Here is an 18,979-nt window from a genome sequence, read left to right as displayed (position 1 = left end):
GGTTCCCCCCCCCCCCCCCCCGCTTAGGTCGGGGGTGCTCGGTGGCACTCATAGTTCGCATGTGGGAAGGTTTATGCGGCCTGTGCCCTTTTCCCACCCCAATACCCCTGGGGTTCCAACTGGGCTGGGGTCTTCTCCCAGCGTTCCAGTCTGGAGGTCGGTGATTCGGGCTCTCTTGGTTCAGAGCCCCCCTTTTAACCTTGGCCACCCTCTGGAAAGGCTCCTCTATGCTGGGCAAGGGTCCTAAAGCCATTTTCCCCTTGTCCCAGGCCTTCCTCCCCCTCTGACAGGGGTCACAGGATCGGCAGTACTGTCGGACAGTAATAAAGACCCCAGGCCAGTAAAAGCTCCGTAGCAACCTCTGCTGGGTACGCCAGGTTCCCTGGTGTCCTGAGAGGGGAATGTCATGGGCCCGGTACTGCAGCTGGTGGCGATACTTCTGGGTACCACCAGCTGCCTCCTGATCTCCCCTGACTCCATTTTCCCTGGGGGGGCCCATTCTCAGTACAGGAACCCTTTCTCCCACAGGAACCTTTTCCGGCCACCTCTCTCCATGATCTGTACCGCACTGAGGTCGGCCCCCCTTATCTTCCGCAAGGAGGGATCTTTTTGCAACTCGGCTGGAACTCAGCATCTGGGACAGGGATGGCCACCTGCTGTTTCTCGCTGGCTGGATCTGAAGCCGCAGCCTCCCTGAGCCATGTCCCTGGGTGTTCCCTCCCCATCAGGTTAGGGTCCTGCGCCTCAGGCAAGGCACCCTCCCCAAGGTCAGGACGCAGTGCCCCTCACTGGCTCTGGCTACAGGTCATGACCAGGGCACCCTGGGGGTTGCTTGGCCAGTCCTCCAGGTTCCCCCCCATCAACACCTCAGTGGGCAAATACGGGTGTACCCCCACATCCTTGGGGCCCTCCTTGGCCCCCCACTTCAGGTGTACCCTCGCCACAGGTACCTTGAATGGGGTCCCACCCACCCCCGTCAGGATCAGGTAGGTGTCAGGCACCACCCGATCTGGGGCCACCACCTCGGGCTGGGCCAACGTCACCTCTGCGCCCGTATCCATTGACCTTCCTCCCATTCACCTCCAGGGGAACAAGGTACTCTCTCTGGAGGGACAGCCCCACGCCCACTGTATAAACCAAAAACCCTGAGTCTGGAGCATCCAGCCCCCCAGAGGAGCTGGCCTGAAGCTCTCCTCCCTCCTTAGCAGGTGGTACTCTGCCAGCCCCCCTTCCCTGGGAATGCTGCCTCTCGCCTGGCTGGGTCTCTACCCAGTCAACCCTCCATATCCCTGGTGTATCCCTCCATGCGGATGGCTAGTTGCAGATGTGAGATCTCAGGGGTTTTATCCTGACTCCGGAACCTTTCCCGGTACATCTCAGGAGTCAGCCCAAACTCACGTAGCAGGGCCTTTTTGAATAGTTTGTAGTCCCCTTTCTCCACCTCTTCCAGTTGGCGGTACAATGCCACGGCTTTGGGGTCCAGTAAGGGGGTGAGAACCTGGAGTCTGTCCGCAGGATCAACCTGGTGCAGCTCGCAGGCCATCTCAAAGGCATCCAGGAAGTCATCCATGTTTTACTGCTCCCCAGTCACTTACTGCAGGAAGCGCCATTCACGGGGTGCAGTAGATCCCGCTGCTGCCACCAGTTGTCATGGAGTGGGGGGGGACACAAGGCCCTGCACCCCCGGCTTCCTGCGATTCACCATGACTCTCAGCCAGCCAGTAAAGCAGAAGGTTTATTTAGACGACAGGAATACAGTCCAAGACAGGTCTTGCAGGCACAGACAACAGGACCCCCCTCAGTTAGGTCCATCTTGGGGTCCCAGGGCGCCCCAGCCCCCTTGCGAGGTCAGAGCCCCGTCTCCCTCCCAGCCAGCTCCTGAAACTCTCCTTCAGCAACCCCTCCCACAGCCTTTGTTCAGTTTCCCGGGCAAAGGTATCACCTGGCCTCTAACCCCTTCCTGGGTTCTCATGTTACATGCTCAGGTATTCTCCGTTGGTCAGTCTCCCATCCCCCAATGCAGACTATCCTAGCCACACTCCCCTGTCAGCAAAGACCACAGTAAGAACAGTCCCAGTTCCTCACAACGGGTTGTAAAAAACCCACTCACCTTTAAATCCAGAGTTTTTGGTGGTGATATAAGAACTGGAATGCCTAAGGAAACTGCTTTTATGCCTTCTTGTTAGCCAGTGTGGTGAAACAGTTTACTTTTACTGCTGGTTTGGTATATCCTATGGGAGGGATTAGCCACCAGTCTTGGGGAGTATCTGCCCTATTTCTCAGCAGTTTGTCCTGAATTTGTCATCCTCAGTTGTGGCCCACAAAGGCATGGTTGCACACACTTGTAACCTTAGCGCCTTAGAGCTCAAAACACATCACAGATGGCGCAGGATCATTATCCTCTGAGGTTGCATGGTCCTGGTGCCAGGGCACTGCCCTGGGAGGCAAGATGTGGTCTCTATTCTCTTCCAATGACCTGCTCTAGGGCCTTGGAAGAGTCACAACTTCTCTGGACCTCAGTTTCCCCATGTATGAAATGGAAATACTGATCATTGTGATGCTGGCAGACCAGGTGCCAGCTCATACCAAAGCTCCAGGCCAATTCATGTGTGTATTAGTGTAGATCAGGGGTCTCAAAGTCCTGGCCCGCGGGCCATCTGCGACCCAAGAACCACCCCAATGTGGCCCATGGGGCTCCAGCATCCCGAGCACCCCTGTGGCCAGTGGGAAGCTGCGGGGGCGGTGCCTGGGGGAAGCAGCGCATGGAGGCCCCCTGGCCAGCCCCGCCTTGGAGCCCCAGGTAAGAGCTGCAGCCCCTGACCCCCTCCCAGAGCCTGCACCCCCTCCCTCTTCCCACCCCCCCCAGCCCTCAAACTCCCTCCCAGAGCCCAACCTCTCATCCCTTCTGCACCCAAACTCCCTCCCAGAGCCTGCACCCTAATTCCCTACCTCAGACCTCCTCCCCCACCCAAACTCCCTTCCAGAGCCTTAGGCATGTGGGGGCAGAGTTTGGGGGAGCGGAATTTTGGGGGGTGGGTTCCGGGTGGCATGAGTGACATTATTGGCCCGCTGGGAGGATTTGAGGACTGGCCCTGGCCCTAAGGTAAACTGAGTTTGAGACCCCTGGTGTAGATTAAAGCAGTTGTTAATTATATCAGAGTGTATTTGGTGTTTAAGCTTCATGAAAACTAATGGGATGTTACATGTATTTTCACTTATCTGTATCCTGTTATGATGTAATAAACATTTACATTGTGTGTACCCCGGTAACTAAATAACCCATCAAACGAGCAAGAAGCTTTGTGGAATGCAAATGAAGAACTTTAGCAGGGAAGTGCTAATTCTTGCGCGATTGAAGGCAAGTGGTCATTGTGTGCGATGATCAGAGATCGAAGACTCTAACTGTGTTCCTATCTCTCCACCAATCAAAGAAAAAGCCCACGTGGGTGGTGACCTGTCAGCTTGTTTTCTGGGAGAAGAAGCTATAAGTATGGACTCAGGGAAAGCTCCTGGATCTCCGGACTCCTTGGACTCTTACGGGGAATGGTACTCTGTGGTATGGGGCCTTGCCCATTATTCCTGGACAGCTGCACAGAGTGCTCAGAGCAGACGCCTAGTGCTCAGCAAAGGCCCACGGCGGGCTGCAGAGATGCTGTCTACATGCTGCACGTGCGGCTGAAGCTTAGCCAAACCACGGCCTCGCCTTCGATTTCATGCTGCATCGCTGCCCTGCTTCCCAGCGAGCCAGACTCCGTGCTGAGGCCTCGTTGGGTGGGGTTTCAGCGCCTGGACGGACAAGAACACCACAGCACGGGGCAGTGAACCAGTGACAGTGGGGGAGAGGGGCCTGTTTTCCAAATTAGCTCACCCTCTCTGTGATCTACAGCCCTTCTCTCTCCACTTCAGCGCCACAGGACTCCGCCAACACGGAGAGCTGGGAGCCGTGCTCTCCCTTGGTCCAAGCCCCCATGGAGAAGAGCCACACTGGTGCTCGGCCACACAGGCAGGGGCGCAAACACCGCTTTCCAGACACAGGTTCGGGTTCAGCAGGTTTTATCGCTAGGAGACACAAGCGGCACCACAGACAGCACAAGACACGGACTGCACAGAGAACACCGGGACACAGCTACAGCCACAGTGACTACCCCACAGTGTGCATTGGGCCTGGTGGCTCACGAGGAACATTGGCAAGGGCCGGGAAGGGCACTGAGCGCCTCGGCCGTGCTAGGAGCCCGCGCTGGAGAGCAACAGAAGACAAGCACCTGTGCAAAACGTCTTTTGGGTGCTGACTGCTCGGCACAGAGCTGGGCTGGGCTGGCGCCCAGCGCCCAGAGAAGACTCCTGCTGCCAGGAAGAAATGCAATTTAGCAAGTGTCCCAACAGAGGAGGCGAGCGGGAACATGCAGGTGACACACATCTGCCAGGTTGGGAAGAACAGAAGGAGCTTTATTGGGTGCCTACGCAATGGCGAGAGAAAGCCACTGGGAAGCGCCTGCGGAGACCTGACGCTCATCCATGGTCCCTTCCAGTTCATTGCGGGTGACACTAATACCTTTGGCCATGTGAGTGAACCATGAAGAATTCACCAGACACTGAAGACATTAAATAACGGGAACAAAATCCGAGTGTGAGCTAAAGGATCTGCCCTGCGTGGACTGGATGTGAGCACGCTCCTCCCCCAGACACCAGCCTCCTGGGCCGATCTCTTCAAACAGGACGAGCCCACCGGGAAAGCCTTACAGGGGCCTGGCTTGGGTCCAGACCCTGAAAGGTCTTTAGACACCTACGTCCCTCTGAAACCAATGGGAGTTAGGCACCTCAGTACCTTTGAGGGTCTGTCCACAGAGCTTGCTGAGAATCAGGCTCCTGTAAGGTGGCTCTAGCCAGGCACCCAAACCACTGATCACTGAACCATCGGTAGGCCTGGGACCCTGTAGCCCAGACCCAGCAGGGGAGAGGCAGATCACAGACCCGCTCTGCAGGCCGGGTGGGAGACAGGAATGTTAACTAATCTCGGAGGCTGGTTGAAATCCCCAGAAGAGATCCTGGGAGTCACGCTAGCCAGCGTGCCAGCACAAGCACCTGGTAGCCCCCATCCTGGCACCGGGGACTGGGGTTCAGCTAACACTGTGTGGAAAGGCAATAGAGACACGGGGGATGGGGCACTACAGCGTCCCTGCAGCTAGGGGGCGGTGCTAGAACCCCTTCTCGATGCTGAGGGTGCGCCGGGTGACGTGCTCCATCTTGCCAGAGATGTACTCAGTCAGGCTGATCTGGTAGTTGGCCAACATCTTCAGCATCAGGCGCAGATTGAGCCACCACTGTTCCTGTGGCAGCCTGTGCCTGTGGGGGAGAGGGACAGAGATCAGCCCTGCACCGAGCTGGCTTGCAGCAGTGAAGGGTCTAGCCCAGAGACTCGTGCTCTCGGCAGATGGACAAATCCCCCCCATCCGGCGTTTCCAGCCCGCAAGACGTGCTTTCCCCGCAGCGGAACAGATGGCTTTGCAAAGGGAAACTGACCCTATCTTGGAAACCCCAGTAACCCCAGACTTTGAAATGCACCAGGAGCCCGGTGGGTGGAAAGCAGGTTTTCTGAGGGAGTCAGACAGGGGAGATCAAACCAGGCTGAAAGGGAAAATGAATTCTGCTCTTGAGCTGGGGCGTCGCCCAGCCAGTTCTGTCTGAGACGCTGGGAACACTGCCATCCTGGCCCATAACTGCGGCAGGCCAACTCCGGTCCCTGCCGCCAGCGCGTGACAGGCGCATCGCTGCTGGCTTGGCTGGCAGTGGCTCCGGCTCCCAAGCAGGCTGGCGCACTGGGAGAAGGGAACCTCCCTCGCTCCCAGCCCGGTACTCACTCAAAATCGGTGACTTTCTTGAGCTCCAACACGGGGCTGAAGGCCACCGTCTTCTTCCTGAGCCCGATCACGCAGGCTGAGTCTGCCGAGTTTGCGAAGACGCGCCCTGTGGGACCACAGGTGGGGCATTAGCAGCAACATGGACATAGCCACGCAGGGTCCCCCACCTCCCCTGCAGAGCGCTGACTAACCAGCAACACACCCCAGCCTCAGCAAGGGGCTTCCGGAATGCAGGGGCCAGCTTGCTGCACCATCAGCTGGGGCTACCTCATAACGAGCCACTCCAGGCCAGGACTGACTCAGCTGTGGGGCCTCTGCTCCCCTTTCACCTCTATAGGTTATCTCTGCAGGCCACGGCTGGGGCAGGTTGGGAAATTGCATGGACACTTTCCCATGCTGAGTGTGTCCCGCGGATCACCAGGGCTGGTGAGGCCAGAGTTACCAGCCTGGCTCAGCCGCTGGACACTCGCCCGAGGGCTGGGGGGTGGTGGAGAGAAGCCTGCCCGATGGACCCCAGGGGCTCAGTGTCAATGCCTTGGCAGGCAGAGCATTCTCTGAGCCCAGGGCAAGCACTGCATTCTTGCCCACGTTCCCCGTGCCAGACAAGGCCTCCCCTTGCCGCGACACTCGACCTACCCTTGCGATAAGCCTCCTGCAGCTTCTCTGACATCCATAGCATGGCCTTCACCCCCAGCTTGGTGCCATAGTTACGGTCAAAGGGGGTCGGAGCTCCGCCCTGCAAACGGAGACGGGTGGCCCCACGGGGCACGGAATTAAGCCAAGAACAAAGGGAGCTTGTTGCACAGCTGCGGGGGGAGGCACTAGGCGGGGTGTGTGTGTGTGTGTGTGGCATCTACTCATCATTGTGTAACGCGGGAAGTGGGTGCCCTGGAAATGGCCACCCGCCTCTGGGGTGTACTCAGAGCATACAGCCCAGGCAGCTGTGCTTTCGGAGGGGTGCGGCCTGCAGAGCAACACTCAGACCGGCTAAGCACGGTGAGTGGAGGCCTCTGCACTTCCGTGAGCGCAGGAAGACAGTGAAAGCAAAAGAGTGGCAGGGCCTAGAGGTGACTAGGCCCCAGCCTGTCCTCCTGAGCTGAACAGGAGCCCATCTCTGGCCCTAGCCGCCTGCCCAGAGGGTTCCCAGCCCAGCTGGGGCAGCTGCCGCCTACCTGCTGGAGGTGTCCCAGGACGTTGATCCTGCAGTCGAAGATCCCTCTGCCCTCGGACGAGTACAGGTTGTAGAGGAACTCAGTGGTGTAATGTTCATGGCACTTCTCGTTGCTTGGGGGAAGGCAAAGGAGAGCGCATTAGCGGGGCTGCCTCCCAAGATTCAGCAGGCCATGGTGGGGGGCAGAGGATCCTACCCACAGCTTGCTGCGCCATGGGCAAAGCGGGGAGCTGCACAGTGCTTAGAACAATAATCTATGATCCCAAATCCCAGCACGACCTGGTCACCGCCACCCCCGGCCGGGCTGTCTCTGAAACATTCCGCAGTTACCAAAGCTTGGCAGGTCAACAGCCCAGTGCAGGAAACTCCCCCTGCCCTGCGTGCCAAGCCCTGGCTCAGGGCCGAAGCCCTAGGCATTAGAGATGGAAGAGCCCAGCGAGATCTAGCTCTCCCTCGCCCTACCAGTTCAGGATTGCCCCGGCTGTGTGTTAGCCAGCTCTTTGTGGAGCCTTGCTTCAAACATCTCATGGGATGGGCCTGCCACCTTGGCCTAGCCAAAGAAATTGTCCTACTAGGGAACTTTCCCTCCTGGAGGCTACATCTAATTCATCCTGTTCTTTGACAGCCCCCTGTGCACCACTCTGAGGGACTTCTCCCCAGGCTTCCACCCGCCAGGCACCAGAGCTAGTGAAACAGTCACTGCTCAGCTGTGCTAGATAGTAGTAGCTCCCCAGGGGTGGTCTCAGCCAGGCCGGGAGAGACCGTCCCCGCACTAGCCATACCGCACGGCACAGCCACGTCTCACTTGCTGACCCCTACCACCCGCAGGTCTCACCCCTTGCTCCTGCGGTCCCGTTTCCTCTCCCCCATTCACATGCTTTTTCCCACGCTGGTTCGTCCCAGTATTTCCTGCCTATGTTTCTAACCACTGGAGGCTTCACTAGGCGGATTTGGGTTAAAGCTGAATTGCCAGGTTTGGAAATAAAAGGGTCTGAAGGCCGGAGGTCAGAGCTTCTTGTTGGCCCTCAAAGAGCTAAAGCTGTCACAGCCCCCTAAAAACAGCCTGGCGCTTGGGGTGCTGCTCTGCGATGGGGCTGACTCCCAGCCCCAAGCTCGTATCTTCAAACTGGTTCATTTCAACTCTTTGCAGTTCAACCGCAGCCGCATCAAAACCAATGTTCTCCACCCTTGCGTAGCGTGTTGGCTTCCCTTGAGAGTCCCTCCCCGATTCCTGTGTGCACGTGTAGCCATTCAACAGGCAGCAGCCGGGCTGCCTGGAGGGTCAGGACTGTGTCCTTCAGCTGGCACACTCCGGAACCCTCTACGCTCCAAACGTGCATCCTATGGGGTACTCTCCTCAGCAGCAGGAAAAGGGTTAAAACTACTAACCCCTCCCCCCAAGCAGGATTTAAGCAGGGCCACCCCCTGCCCAGCTGTACGTCAGCTCTCCAGCCTGGCGCTCAGGGGGTGCCGAGGGGGCCGGCCGGTGCCCCATGCAGTCTGGTTGCGGGTTGGAGCGTGGAAGCTGGGTTAGTTTCGCAGTGGTGGTGCAGCCTGCAGAGCTGCGTTGCCACAGAGAGAACAGCCCTGGGCTGACTCACCGGAGCACCAGGCCCCTCTGAATGTCAGTCTTCATCTTCTCAGTCAAGTGCTCAACGTTGGCCTACAAGACAGACACGGGGCGTACTAGTACAGCACTCAGCACCATCCCACCACCCAGCACCTGCCTGGCCAGGGGCTTCCTGCCCTAGAGAAGGCCCTTAGCCCCACTCTTGCCTTCCCTCCATTCAAACCTTTGGTGCAGGGCAACCCCAACCCAGAAACACCCTCATCCAATCAGCATCATCTTCTCCTTCCGGCAGGGTCCAAACAAGGGCTGCAACGTCAGGCAGGGAGAGGAAGCTGATCTGACGGGGGCATCTCCTCTGTCCTGCGCTAGTACAGCCATGAACAAACCTTGGCTGGCCCCTAGGTATTGCCTGGGGGAAGGGAGTTACCAGGGCTCATTCCACTGCCTTCCTGGGTGAGCTGTACTGCTACGGCCTCTGGCGAATAATTTTCTCACCTCCCTGTTGGCCCAGGCTCTTGAGACCCTTCACCCTCTGCATCAGAGGGACCCAGGGAGCCTATGCTTGTAGCAGGAGGTGATGCCATCCTCATGATGGGAGGTTACCACACCAGCCTCTGCCACGGGGCCTTTGTGAATCCAGCACTCAGATTCAGATCTGATGAGGCAATGAAAGGCAGACATTCGTTTTCCTCTGCTACCTCATGGTCCTTGGGCCCAGGGATCCCTATCAGACCCTCCCAACCCCATGTCCAGCACCGTGCCCTTCCCCGTCACATCTACAGCTGATGTCCTCACCGAATTCCCACTGGCAACCCCCACGCTTAGATCTCCTCGGTCCAGCGAGTGAGGCAGAGATCACGGCTCTCTCTTCCCAGGAACCATCCTGCGCTCTCTCTCCTCCCTTTAATTAATGGTGCTGCAAAATAATTACACGTACTACGTCTGCCCCACGTACTATGTCTGCCCCAAACACACTAAGGGAACGCTGGAGCAAAGCCACCTGCTGCATGCTCTTCCTGTTCCTGTACATATCGTGTGGCCGCATCTCAGTCTGGCCCACGTCACGTCCACAGGGAAAGACACGCTCTGCACAGAGCTGGGCGTATCTCCGCAGGAGCCAGAGAGCGAGCTCACCTTCAGGTCGTGAATGGTGAAAGGATCCTCGTAGACGTAGGCGGCGTCCGCTCCCACGGCAATGCCGGTCACTGTCGACAGGTAGCCGCAGTAACCCCCCATGGTCTCCACGATGAAGACGCGGCGCTTGGTGCCAGAGGCTGACTGCTTAATGCGGTCACAGCTCTGTACCCGGGAGAGAAGAGAGGGCTCGTTAGCACAGACGTCAGAATTGGAGCAAGTATGGGATCCCCACCCCTGGGTCATGGACAGCTGGCAAGGAAAACCAGCCGTGGGTCAGAGCCATGTCTGCTGTCATCCTGAGCAGACAGGCTCTCCTCCTCCAGCCTGGCAGCCAAGGATAGCTTGGCCCTTTACAACCCTTACAGTGCCCCTGAAACACTAGACCCAACTTGGATGCACGCCCCAGCAGGACAGGGCCCTTGACCCCCGCTTCCAGGCAGCACTCTGCCACTGACCAGCAGGTGTCTGCTTGGAATCAGAGCAGCTCTGGGGTCCAATCCCTGTGCTGCGGAGGACCCCGCTGTCTGGCAGCCCGTGGAGCATGGTGGGGCTCAGGCTGAGCGGGCAGAGGAAGGGGAAGTGCCCCTGGGTCCCCTCCCCTTACTACGCGTAACCTGGTGACACAGGCCTAGGCCTGTCTGTGGTGGAACCTTTCTGGCTGACAGGGCCAGCATGGTTCCCAGGGCCAGGCCTCAGGCTGGCTTAGAAGGGTGATGAGCAGAGCGTCTAGCCAGCGTAGGTAGGGAGGACAAGGCCCCACATAGCGATGGGAGGAGGAAGGGGCTGCTTTGGGGTGCAGGAGGCTGTCGAGGCTGGCCCCAGCAGGAGCCTGGGCTTCAAGGGGTGGGTCTCTGTGCTCTATGTGGGGGGTGAGCGAGTGCTCCCCAGGCAGTGTGCAGAGGGGAGAGGGGGAGGATGGGGCTGTGTGGGTGACCCACACTGGAAATGCAGGGGAGGGTGGGCAGCCAAAAGGCACCGCCTCCTTCCCCACATTTCCCTGTTCAACAGGCTGCAGGTTTTTGTGCTGATGGCTCCTAGCTGCACTGTGTGGAATTTGTCAGGGGTGGGCGAGAGCCCCTGGAGCAAGGGGCCTGGACGCTGGGACTCACCCTGCACGGGGATGCCCCATGCACTGGACCACAGAGTCATGCTTGCTCCCTCTCTGGCCCAATGATGTTGGAAGCAGCAGCAGCCTAGCTGCAAACCTCAGGCTCTGCAGATTGCAGTGCTGGTCTCAGCGTTATCTAGGTAACTACAAGCTAGGCACTGCGAAGCTCAGCGTCACGGTGCCCAAGCCCCTTTGCGGATCTGGGCCTGCGATGGGAATGCATCTCCCAGCAGTGACATGTCTCCTGCTCATGCCTCCCCCCGACTTGCCTCACCTCCATGGCAGCATTGACTGCTGTGTCGCAGCCCAGGCTGAAGTCCGTCCCAGGCACGTTGTTACTGATGGTTGCCGGGATCACGCACATGATGATGCAGAGCTCCTCGTACTGCCCTCGTGCCTCGACCAGCTGCAGTACCCCCTCGTACGCCTGCAGGGGGCAGCACAAGTGGAAATGTAACGACACAGCCGAGACTATAACCCACCCCCAGGGCAAAGCCAGTTTGATGCTCCGTGAATTGACATGCTCACAAGGGTGCTGGGGGTTAGCAGAGACTCAGATCTCCTATCTACCCCCCAAAGTAGCAATGCGCATACAGCAGGCACAGGAGCTCCCCAACTGCCTGCTTCAGCATTCCGCAGGGTAAGGCCTTTGGGATACGGACTGTCTCTGTTCTGTGTGTGCCGCACCTAGCGCAGCGGGGTCGTGGGCCATGGCTGGGGATCCACAATATCCGTAATAAATAATAAATAATAATACTAGTGCCGAGCTCAGCCACTGGCTTTCCCTGCTGAGCCTGCCAACTACTAATCCAGTGCTAACACCAGCTCTGTAGGCCTTTGGGAAGATCACTCAACATCAGGGGGGATAGCTCAATGGTTTGAGCATTGGCCTGCTAAACCCAGGGTTGTGAGTTCAATCCTTGAGGGGGTCACTTAGGGATCTGGGGCAAAATCAGTACTTGGTCCTGCTAGTGAAGGCAGGGGGCTGGACTTGATGACCTTTCAAGGTCCCTTCCAGTTCTCTGAGATAGGTATATCTCCATATATTATTATTATCCCTTCCTAAAATGTGGCTGCAGTGGCTTGGGGAATCTCTCAGTGTAGAACTGATTTTGTGAACTCTCTGTATAACTATCCCTCAGCATATATTGAATCAGCCATCTGCTAATGGGGTCTGTCACATTCCACCCAGACCTGGCTACAGCAGGAACAATGAAGAGTCATTAACCTTCCATTAAGGGGGAAGCACCTTAGAACAAAGAGATGGCTGCAGCAGAGGAGACACCAGTTCCCCAGGATGGCTGCAGGAGGTGGGGTTGAAGCAATGGAAAATCCCCAGCAGAAATGAAGGAACAAAAACAAGGAGTGTTATGAGTTGCTGTTAAAAAGGAATATGCTTGCTGGGCGAAGAGGGACCTCCTGATGGCTGGAGAGCAACAAGGGAAGGGGAGCTTATTTCAGGAGTCAGAGGAAACTCCACATTCAGAAAGAGAAGACTAAGCTAGAGGAGAGGGGTCCCAGAGGGGGGGAGCTGGGACCCCAGAAGGCAAGGACCAAAATCCAAGGAATGCTCAGAGTTGGGAGGACCCTGAGGGAGGGAGTGGCGTACAGGGCTTTCTTTGTTTGCCTACATCTGTGTATCTTTTGTGCTTTGTCTATCAGTAAAGTGCGATTGGTTTAGAAATTCTTCTGCAAAGTCTCCATGCAACTTGCTTCAATTGTCATGTGTCCCTGAAGGGTTAAACTTAAACCCGAGTGTCCATTGGGGTGGAGCTCTAGGGAGGGTGTCCTTGAGTGACTGGGCTGTCTTGGGAAGCCAGCACTGGTCCTGGGGGCTCAGGACAGCTGGGCCACAGTGGCCTATTCCTTAGAAGTGGCATCAGAGTCTTGGCCTGAGAGGCCAGAGCCAGAGAAGGTGGTTGGAGCTTGCCCAGAAGCAGACAGATCCAGCGCGTGGGTCCAAATACATCTCTGTGGAGGGGCCAGGACGGGGACAATAGGTTAATAACACATACCTGCCTCACATGGGGGTTGTGGGGCTCCATCAGCTGCAGAGAAACATCAGTGCTATTCTTACCTATGACTGACAGGAGCAATGACTACTGCCATGACTCACACCCATTTTCCAGGCACAGAGCGTAGGGGCAGAGCTTTACCCCAGCTGGTTTAGAAAGGAGGCTCATGGGCCCCCGGAAGGGGAGAGAAGCATCCTGCATGCAGTGGCCTAGAGCAGGAGCTGATGGAGTCTGCCAAGAGAGGGTGCCTGACTCGAGGCCAGGTTCCAATAGCACCCAGCAGACTCCAGGGCCCGTGTCTCACCTCACATCAGGTGCATTTTGCTAAGCGCATGCTACGTCCAGCTTGAACGGGTTCAGCCTTTTGTGATCTTCTGACCCCAAGCGGGATAGCTGTGGTCCCTACCTCACAGCATGGGGCTGGGGTGTACCCAGGCAGCTCCTGCACATGCACAGTGTGTCCAGGGCCACATTGAGCACCCCCATTTCCCAGTTTGGGATACACACATCATCACAGAAATGGGTCTGTGGCTAGAGCACTAGGCTAGAACTCAGGAGATCTGGGTTCTAGTCCCAGCTCTGCCACAGACTGCCTGTGTGACTTGGCCAAGGTGCTTCATCCATCCGGGCCTCAGTTCTCCATCTGCAACATGGGGCTAGAACATCTTTGCCCGGTCTGTTCAGAACTGTAAGCCTTTGAGGTGGAGACTGTCTCCTACCACCAGCACGTCTAGTACCTAGCAACGGGGCCCTGATCTCAGCTGGAATACAAGTACAGTAGAACCTCGAAGACCCAACACCAGAGTTATGGACTGAGCGGTCAACCGGACACCATGTGGAACCAGAAGAACGTGATCAGGTAGCACTGGAGACCCCAAAAAAAGGCAAATACTGTACTGTGCCTGCATTGCACCTTAAAGGTAGGCACATCTGGGTTGCCTGTTCGCACCCTCACCCCACGCATGAGCAGCCATTTACAGCTAGGAGGTGAAGATGCTGAGGTTTGCAGGCACAGCAGTGAGCCCCTGCTGGCAGCCCGAGCCGACAGAGCAGAAGCAGTGCTGGCATCTGTGCCCCTTTCCTGTAAGCTGTGGATGCTGGTTTCATCCCCTCCCCTTGGTCGGGAGGGGGACAAGCTTGCAAGCTCAGTCTGAGCCCAGGAAAGAAGCTGCTGATGCTACAAGGAAGGCACTGGGGCAGGACCTGCTGCTCTTGTGGCCAGAACCTGGCCTGGAGTGTGAGCTGCTGGAGTCGGAGGCCGAGTGGCTGCCGGCACACTGGGCTCTGGAGGAGCATCTCAGTTTTAAGGGGCCACAGACTGCACTGCGCAGTCACTGACACCACGGTGCCCCAAGGTGCCTCACTCCTCACCCTTGCAGCCAGGGGGCTAGACCCAGCTGCCTGTCCCCACCCCCACGTGCGGGGCAGCCGCTTACAGGTAGGAGGTGAAGACACTGTTCAGAGTTCCAAACAACCTCCATTCCAAGGGGGCCGTAACTCTGAGGTTCTGCTGTCATACAAAATAATTCACCAGCCCCCTTTGCCCAACAGACCGTCGAAGGGGCTGGCAGCCTCACCCCACCTCAAAGCCTCCAACAACAAGGAGGCCGCAGATGTTGAATTTCCGCACGTTCTCCACGATCTTTTCCATGCAGGTCTTCGGAAGAGTTCTGTAAAGCAAAACAAGGGGGTGGCTGAGTGCAGAACGTACCCTGCACACCATGCTGGTTCTACAGCCGGGAGCTGGGCTGGCCACATCCAGGGAAGAATACACACTAGTGAGAAGGAACCCACTTCATCAAGGGACAGTCACCTGAAATCTCAGCCCTGACTGGATGGCAAGAGAATTCCCTCCCTGCCACCCAGTCATTGGTGCTTAATGGCTATTAGCCAGGATGGGCAGGGAAGGTGACCCTAGCCTCTGTTTGCCAAAGCTGGGAATGGGCAACAGGGAATGGATCACTTGATGATTACCTGTTCTGTTCATTCCCTCTGGGGCACCTGGCATTGGCCACTGTCGGAAGACAGGATACTGGGCTAGATGGAACATTGGTCTGACCCAGTGTGGCCATTCTTATGTTCTGTTCAGGATGAACAGAGCAAGGATAAGGTGAGGAACTTGTCTGGAAATATGCTCTAGCTCAGCCACAAGATACGGGCTTGAAGCAGGTACCACTGGGTGATGATCTCTGGCCTGTTTTATCTGGGAGGTCACACTAGATGATCACAGCAGTCCTTTCTGGCTTTCACATCTATGACAGAGAGGTCTGCATAGGACAGTGGCATCTGGCTATTGCCTGGGACATCCTAGGAGAGAAAGTCTCTCTCACAAGAACACGAGCAGACAAACACACAACACACCCCTTCGCCGGGTCCCAGAAGCATGAACTGCACTCTTAGCACCCCAGGGAGCAGCGAGACCACAGGGATCGTTAAACCCACCTGCTCCTAGTCTCCCGGGGGTGCTAGCAGCTGCACTCACAGCTCGGTTTGTTTGGGCTGGGAGTACACCCTCACTCACCAATAAGGATGGCGGGGAAGCCAATCTGCCAGCTTACTGAAGGCTGTTCTGCCAGTCCCACCCTCCAAGCGGAGCGAGCTTGGCCTCAGACTCCAATGCTGGGTAGCGCAGAGGGAGCGGGTCGGGTGTGTTTAATCTCTCACTTGGGTTATTTTCTAGGACACACTGGCAGCCTGGGAGAGGCCCGGCGACCATGCTGGGACGCACCAGAGCCACAGCCCGGTGAGAAGGTACTGGGGACCGTCCCGGGGCCTGGCTCTCTGGCCGAGCTCTGCAGAGCTGCGGTGCTCCTAGCGCTGAAGCAGACGCTCCTTGCCAGGCACAGCTCCGCGCAGGACTCAGGCAGGCTCCCCAGAGCTGTCACCCAAGAGCTCACATCACACTGCGCGCCTGGGGAACAGTGTGGAGACGGGAGGGAGGAGAGAAGCCTGGTGACCCAGGTAGGCCCCGGGATCTCAGGCCATTGCACCAGGACACCTGACAACTGAGCCTCAGGGTCTGATTTGCGCCTTGTGCAAAAGGGATGGACAACACAGGCGGCCTGAGCAGGCAGAGTTTGCTCTCGTTCCACACAGGTGCCTGCAGCTACCCTAAGAATTCACAGCCGGATCGAAGGGACGCACCCTGCAGCAGGATCCCAAGAGACCAGTTGCTCCCCCCGCCTCCCATTTTGGGGAAGTTTCCTTTTCACATGGGGCCTTTTCTTCTCTCAACAGCAATGGGAGATGTTGACTCCAATGAACCCTGAGTGACCCCTAGGCTGCCGTGGGGCGACCCCAGGCGTGAGCTGGCAATGGCTCTGCTCTGGGATATGCAGCAGGCAGACCAGTTCTAGACACAGGTTTTGCTTCAAGGAGATTAACAGGCGTTTGCTCAAAGTACGTGTGAGGCCAGCCCTACCTCAGTGGGTCACGGAGTTTCAGAAGCTTGCGCTTGTTCCCTGTCTCTCTGCTCCTGCCCTGACACTTTTCATTGTGCTTAGCAGCAAGCACTGCTCAGATTCGCCAGCCCGTCCGTGGCACTTACCGCTTGGTGCCCAGCATGGACCCACCGCGTCCCAGCCAGCCTGCTACGTCGTGCCAGCCCACCTTGCGGATCTGAAAGGAGCAATGTCTTGGTTCATGCTGACAACAATCCAGCCTTTTCCCATTTGCTCCCAGCCTGGCTCCCGGGAAGCTTGAGACATCCGTCAGCAAATCCCCTGGCTCTGGGCAGTGAGATGATGGCACGTTTTGGAGGGGGCGTGTGAGGATGGAATTTGGCTGCTTACGCTCTCCGCGCTGGCTGAGCTCAGCCTGCCGATCTCACTGGACGGGGCCTGCTTACTAACGACTTGGTGACGTGGCAAATACTTGCCAGGGGTGTTAATACAAAGCCACCCGAGTAGGTTCCCCAGAGGCACATGCTGATGTCTGCCCCAAGCTGCCCCCGCCCGCAGTCAAACTGGAGAGGTGTACCTGCCCCTTCGACAAGCCTTCAAAGCCATCGTTCACCACGTAGACCGTGTGCCCCTGGGAGATCCCAATACGCACCGCCGACCTGACAGCTGCGTTCATGCCGGCCGCCGGGGCGCCGACGTTCAGAATCGCCAGACTGAAGTGAGTCTGCTGGAAGGGAGACAAATAGCACCAGTCGGCACAGACAGCGGCAGCAGGGAGAGCACACGTGTGCCCGGGGCACTGCGGCACTGCTACACCACACGCCAGCCAGCCCCAGCCACATCAGCTGAATGGCACCAGGGGCACTCTGCTCCATGACCCATCGGGTTTGTGGCTCCAGGGATCACTGTGACCACAAGTTCTCTGGATCAGTCACTGTGGGAGGAGGTGTGGCCTCCTGGCAGCCCCAGGAGCCGCTCAGCTGTGGGTCGGGGTGCTGGGAGAGGCAGCCCACCCTTCCCTGCTGCAGCTGCTCACCAGCTCCCCACTGGTGCGGGAAAGAGTGCAGAATGGGTCTTGCTGCACCACGGCCTGTTCTTTGCCAGGCTGCGGGAGCCCCAGGGAGAGCAGGATCAGATACTGACTGGCTCTGCCTGTCCCTAGGGAGCCCCTAGCACACTTGGCTCCCCCTCCCCCGCCCAGCTCCCTCCAAGGACCACATGTTGCTAGGGACAGCCAGCATGCAGCTTCCCCACTAGGCCCCTCGCCACCCTCTTAGCGAGATCTCCATCCCTCTTAATAGGAGGGGTTTCCGTCATTGAAAAGCTACTTGAGCTAAGAGTGAACCTGGGCTCTGCCTCCTGATGCTTTTGGGGGATCTGGGTGTGAGATTGAGACCAGGTCTGTGTGCGCATCCAAGGGTGGGTGTGTTGGTGCATGCATGCATGCGGGTGTGTCAGTGCACCCAGGTGGGTGAGTCCGTGCATGCATGCGGGTGTGTCAGTGCACCCAGGTGAGTGCATTGGTGCGTGCATGTGGACATGTCCGTGCACGCGGGTGGGTGTGTCCGTGTATGCATGCAGATGTATTGGTGCACGCGGGTAGGTGGACACCTTTTTTTAAGTTTTCAATAACTTGCAGTCTATGCTATATTAGACCCAAGAGCCCAAGCACTATCTGCACCTTCTCCCCCCTGACTTACCTTTTCATGGGCTGTTTTCTGATGTGCCAGGAGCTTGTAAATGTTCCAGTTATTTTCAAAGCTCCTGGAAAGAAAACCACTCTCGATGAGCCAGTCACCCCACACCACAATCACATCGAACCCCACCTGCAGGATCCACTCCAGAGTTAGCGATCAGCGCCAAGCCGGAGATCACAGATTTAAACAGGGAGGGGGCAGGGCCATGTGCCTAGGAGAACAGCTCCAGGGTGTCAGACTGTAGGAATTGGGTGTTCAGAGGGTAGGAAGGTAAGGGGGTAAGGCTATGCCGATTTACTCCAGCTGAGGGTGTAGTTAACGAAGTGTGAGCCCCGTATCTCGGCTAGTTGTGCGTCTGCATTCCCCAAGGAGGGAAGGGCTGGACAGTTGATGTCATTATGCTATTGTACTTCCAGAATTTAAACTAGTGTTTTTCGTTGCTTGTGCATGAACATGGGACAACTTTGAATCTCTCTCTCCCAGATCCCAGTTAATTCTCCCATTTAGAGCAACCCCCTCCCAACTTTCATCTTTCTTAAGGCAGTTTTGGTACGTTTTAGTACTAACAGAGCCTTGGGAAATGGCAAAAACATCTTCCTTTGGCTAAGTGAGTGTTAAACTCATCAGAATTCCGGGTTCCCGCCTTCTGAACAAGATTTTAAATCATGGTAGCTGAGTGAGAACAACTTCGCTTTGGGGATTTTCTAACAGAAATGCTGACTAGCGCCACGTGCAGATTTGATTGCATGGGCTGTGCTGCTAATTAACTGCCCGCAAAACTTTGCTAATGAGTGAAGGTTGCCGAGTGGTGCCTCATGCCCTTCCAGAATGAGGAGCTCTGCTACGCAAACCAGGCAATACAGGGTTAAGGAACATCACACACAACCCAAGCACAACCTTAACTCTGCCCCCAGGAGCTGGCAATAGCCAGTGCAAATGGCACACTCAGGCTGATGCGATGAGAAGCAGCCACGAAGAGTGATCAAAAGAACCTGTCATTGTCTGTGTTGTGTTTCACAGAT

The 18,979-nt window shown here is 57.0% G+C and overlaps 1 protein-coding gene across 2 annotated transcripts in view; it reads right to left on the bottom strand.

The window, feature by feature from the left end:
- Nucleotides 1-4,036: 4,036 nt before the first annotated feature.
- PFKL (phosphofructokinase, liver type) overlaps nt 4,037-18,979 on the bottom strand; it is a 41,630-nt gene continuing 26,687 nt past the window's right edge. Inside the window, exons 12-22 of one of the 2 annotated variants that reach the window (XM_034781097.1) lie at nt 17,961-18,024; nt 16,838-16,987; nt 16,407-16,477; nt 14,442-14,529; nt 11,119-11,271; nt 9,734-9,898; nt 8,631-8,692; nt 7,031-7,142; nt 6,495-6,594; nt 5,859-5,964; nt 4,037-5,343 (exon numbers count right to left, since the gene is read on the bottom strand). In XM_034781097.1, the coding sequence (XP_034636988.1) occupies nt 5,196-5,343; nt 5,859-5,964; nt 6,495-6,594; nt 7,031-7,142; nt 8,631-8,692; nt 9,734-9,898; nt 11,119-11,271; nt 14,442-14,529; nt 16,407-16,477; nt 16,838-16,987; nt 17,961-18,024 (1,219 nt within the window). In that variant the 3' untranslated portion in view covers nt 4,037-5,195. The remainder of the gene's footprint in view (nt 5,344-5,858; nt 5,965-6,494; nt 6,595-7,030; nt 7,143-8,630; nt 8,693-9,733; nt 9,899-11,118; nt 11,272-14,441; nt 14,530-16,406; nt 16,478-16,837; nt 16,988-17,960; nt 18,025-18,979) is intronic. The other variant, XM_034781098.1, reaches the window with a different exon arrangement.

This window comes from Trachemys scripta, chromosome 9 (genome assembly GCF_013100865.1).
Source record: "Trachemys scripta elegans isolate TJP31775 chromosome 9, CAS_Tse_1.0, whole genome shotgun sequence".
Lineage (NCBI taxonomy): Eukaryota > Metazoa > Chordata > Testudines > Emydidae > Trachemys > Trachemys scripta.
This window is presented reverse-complemented; position numbering and strand designations above follow the sequence as displayed.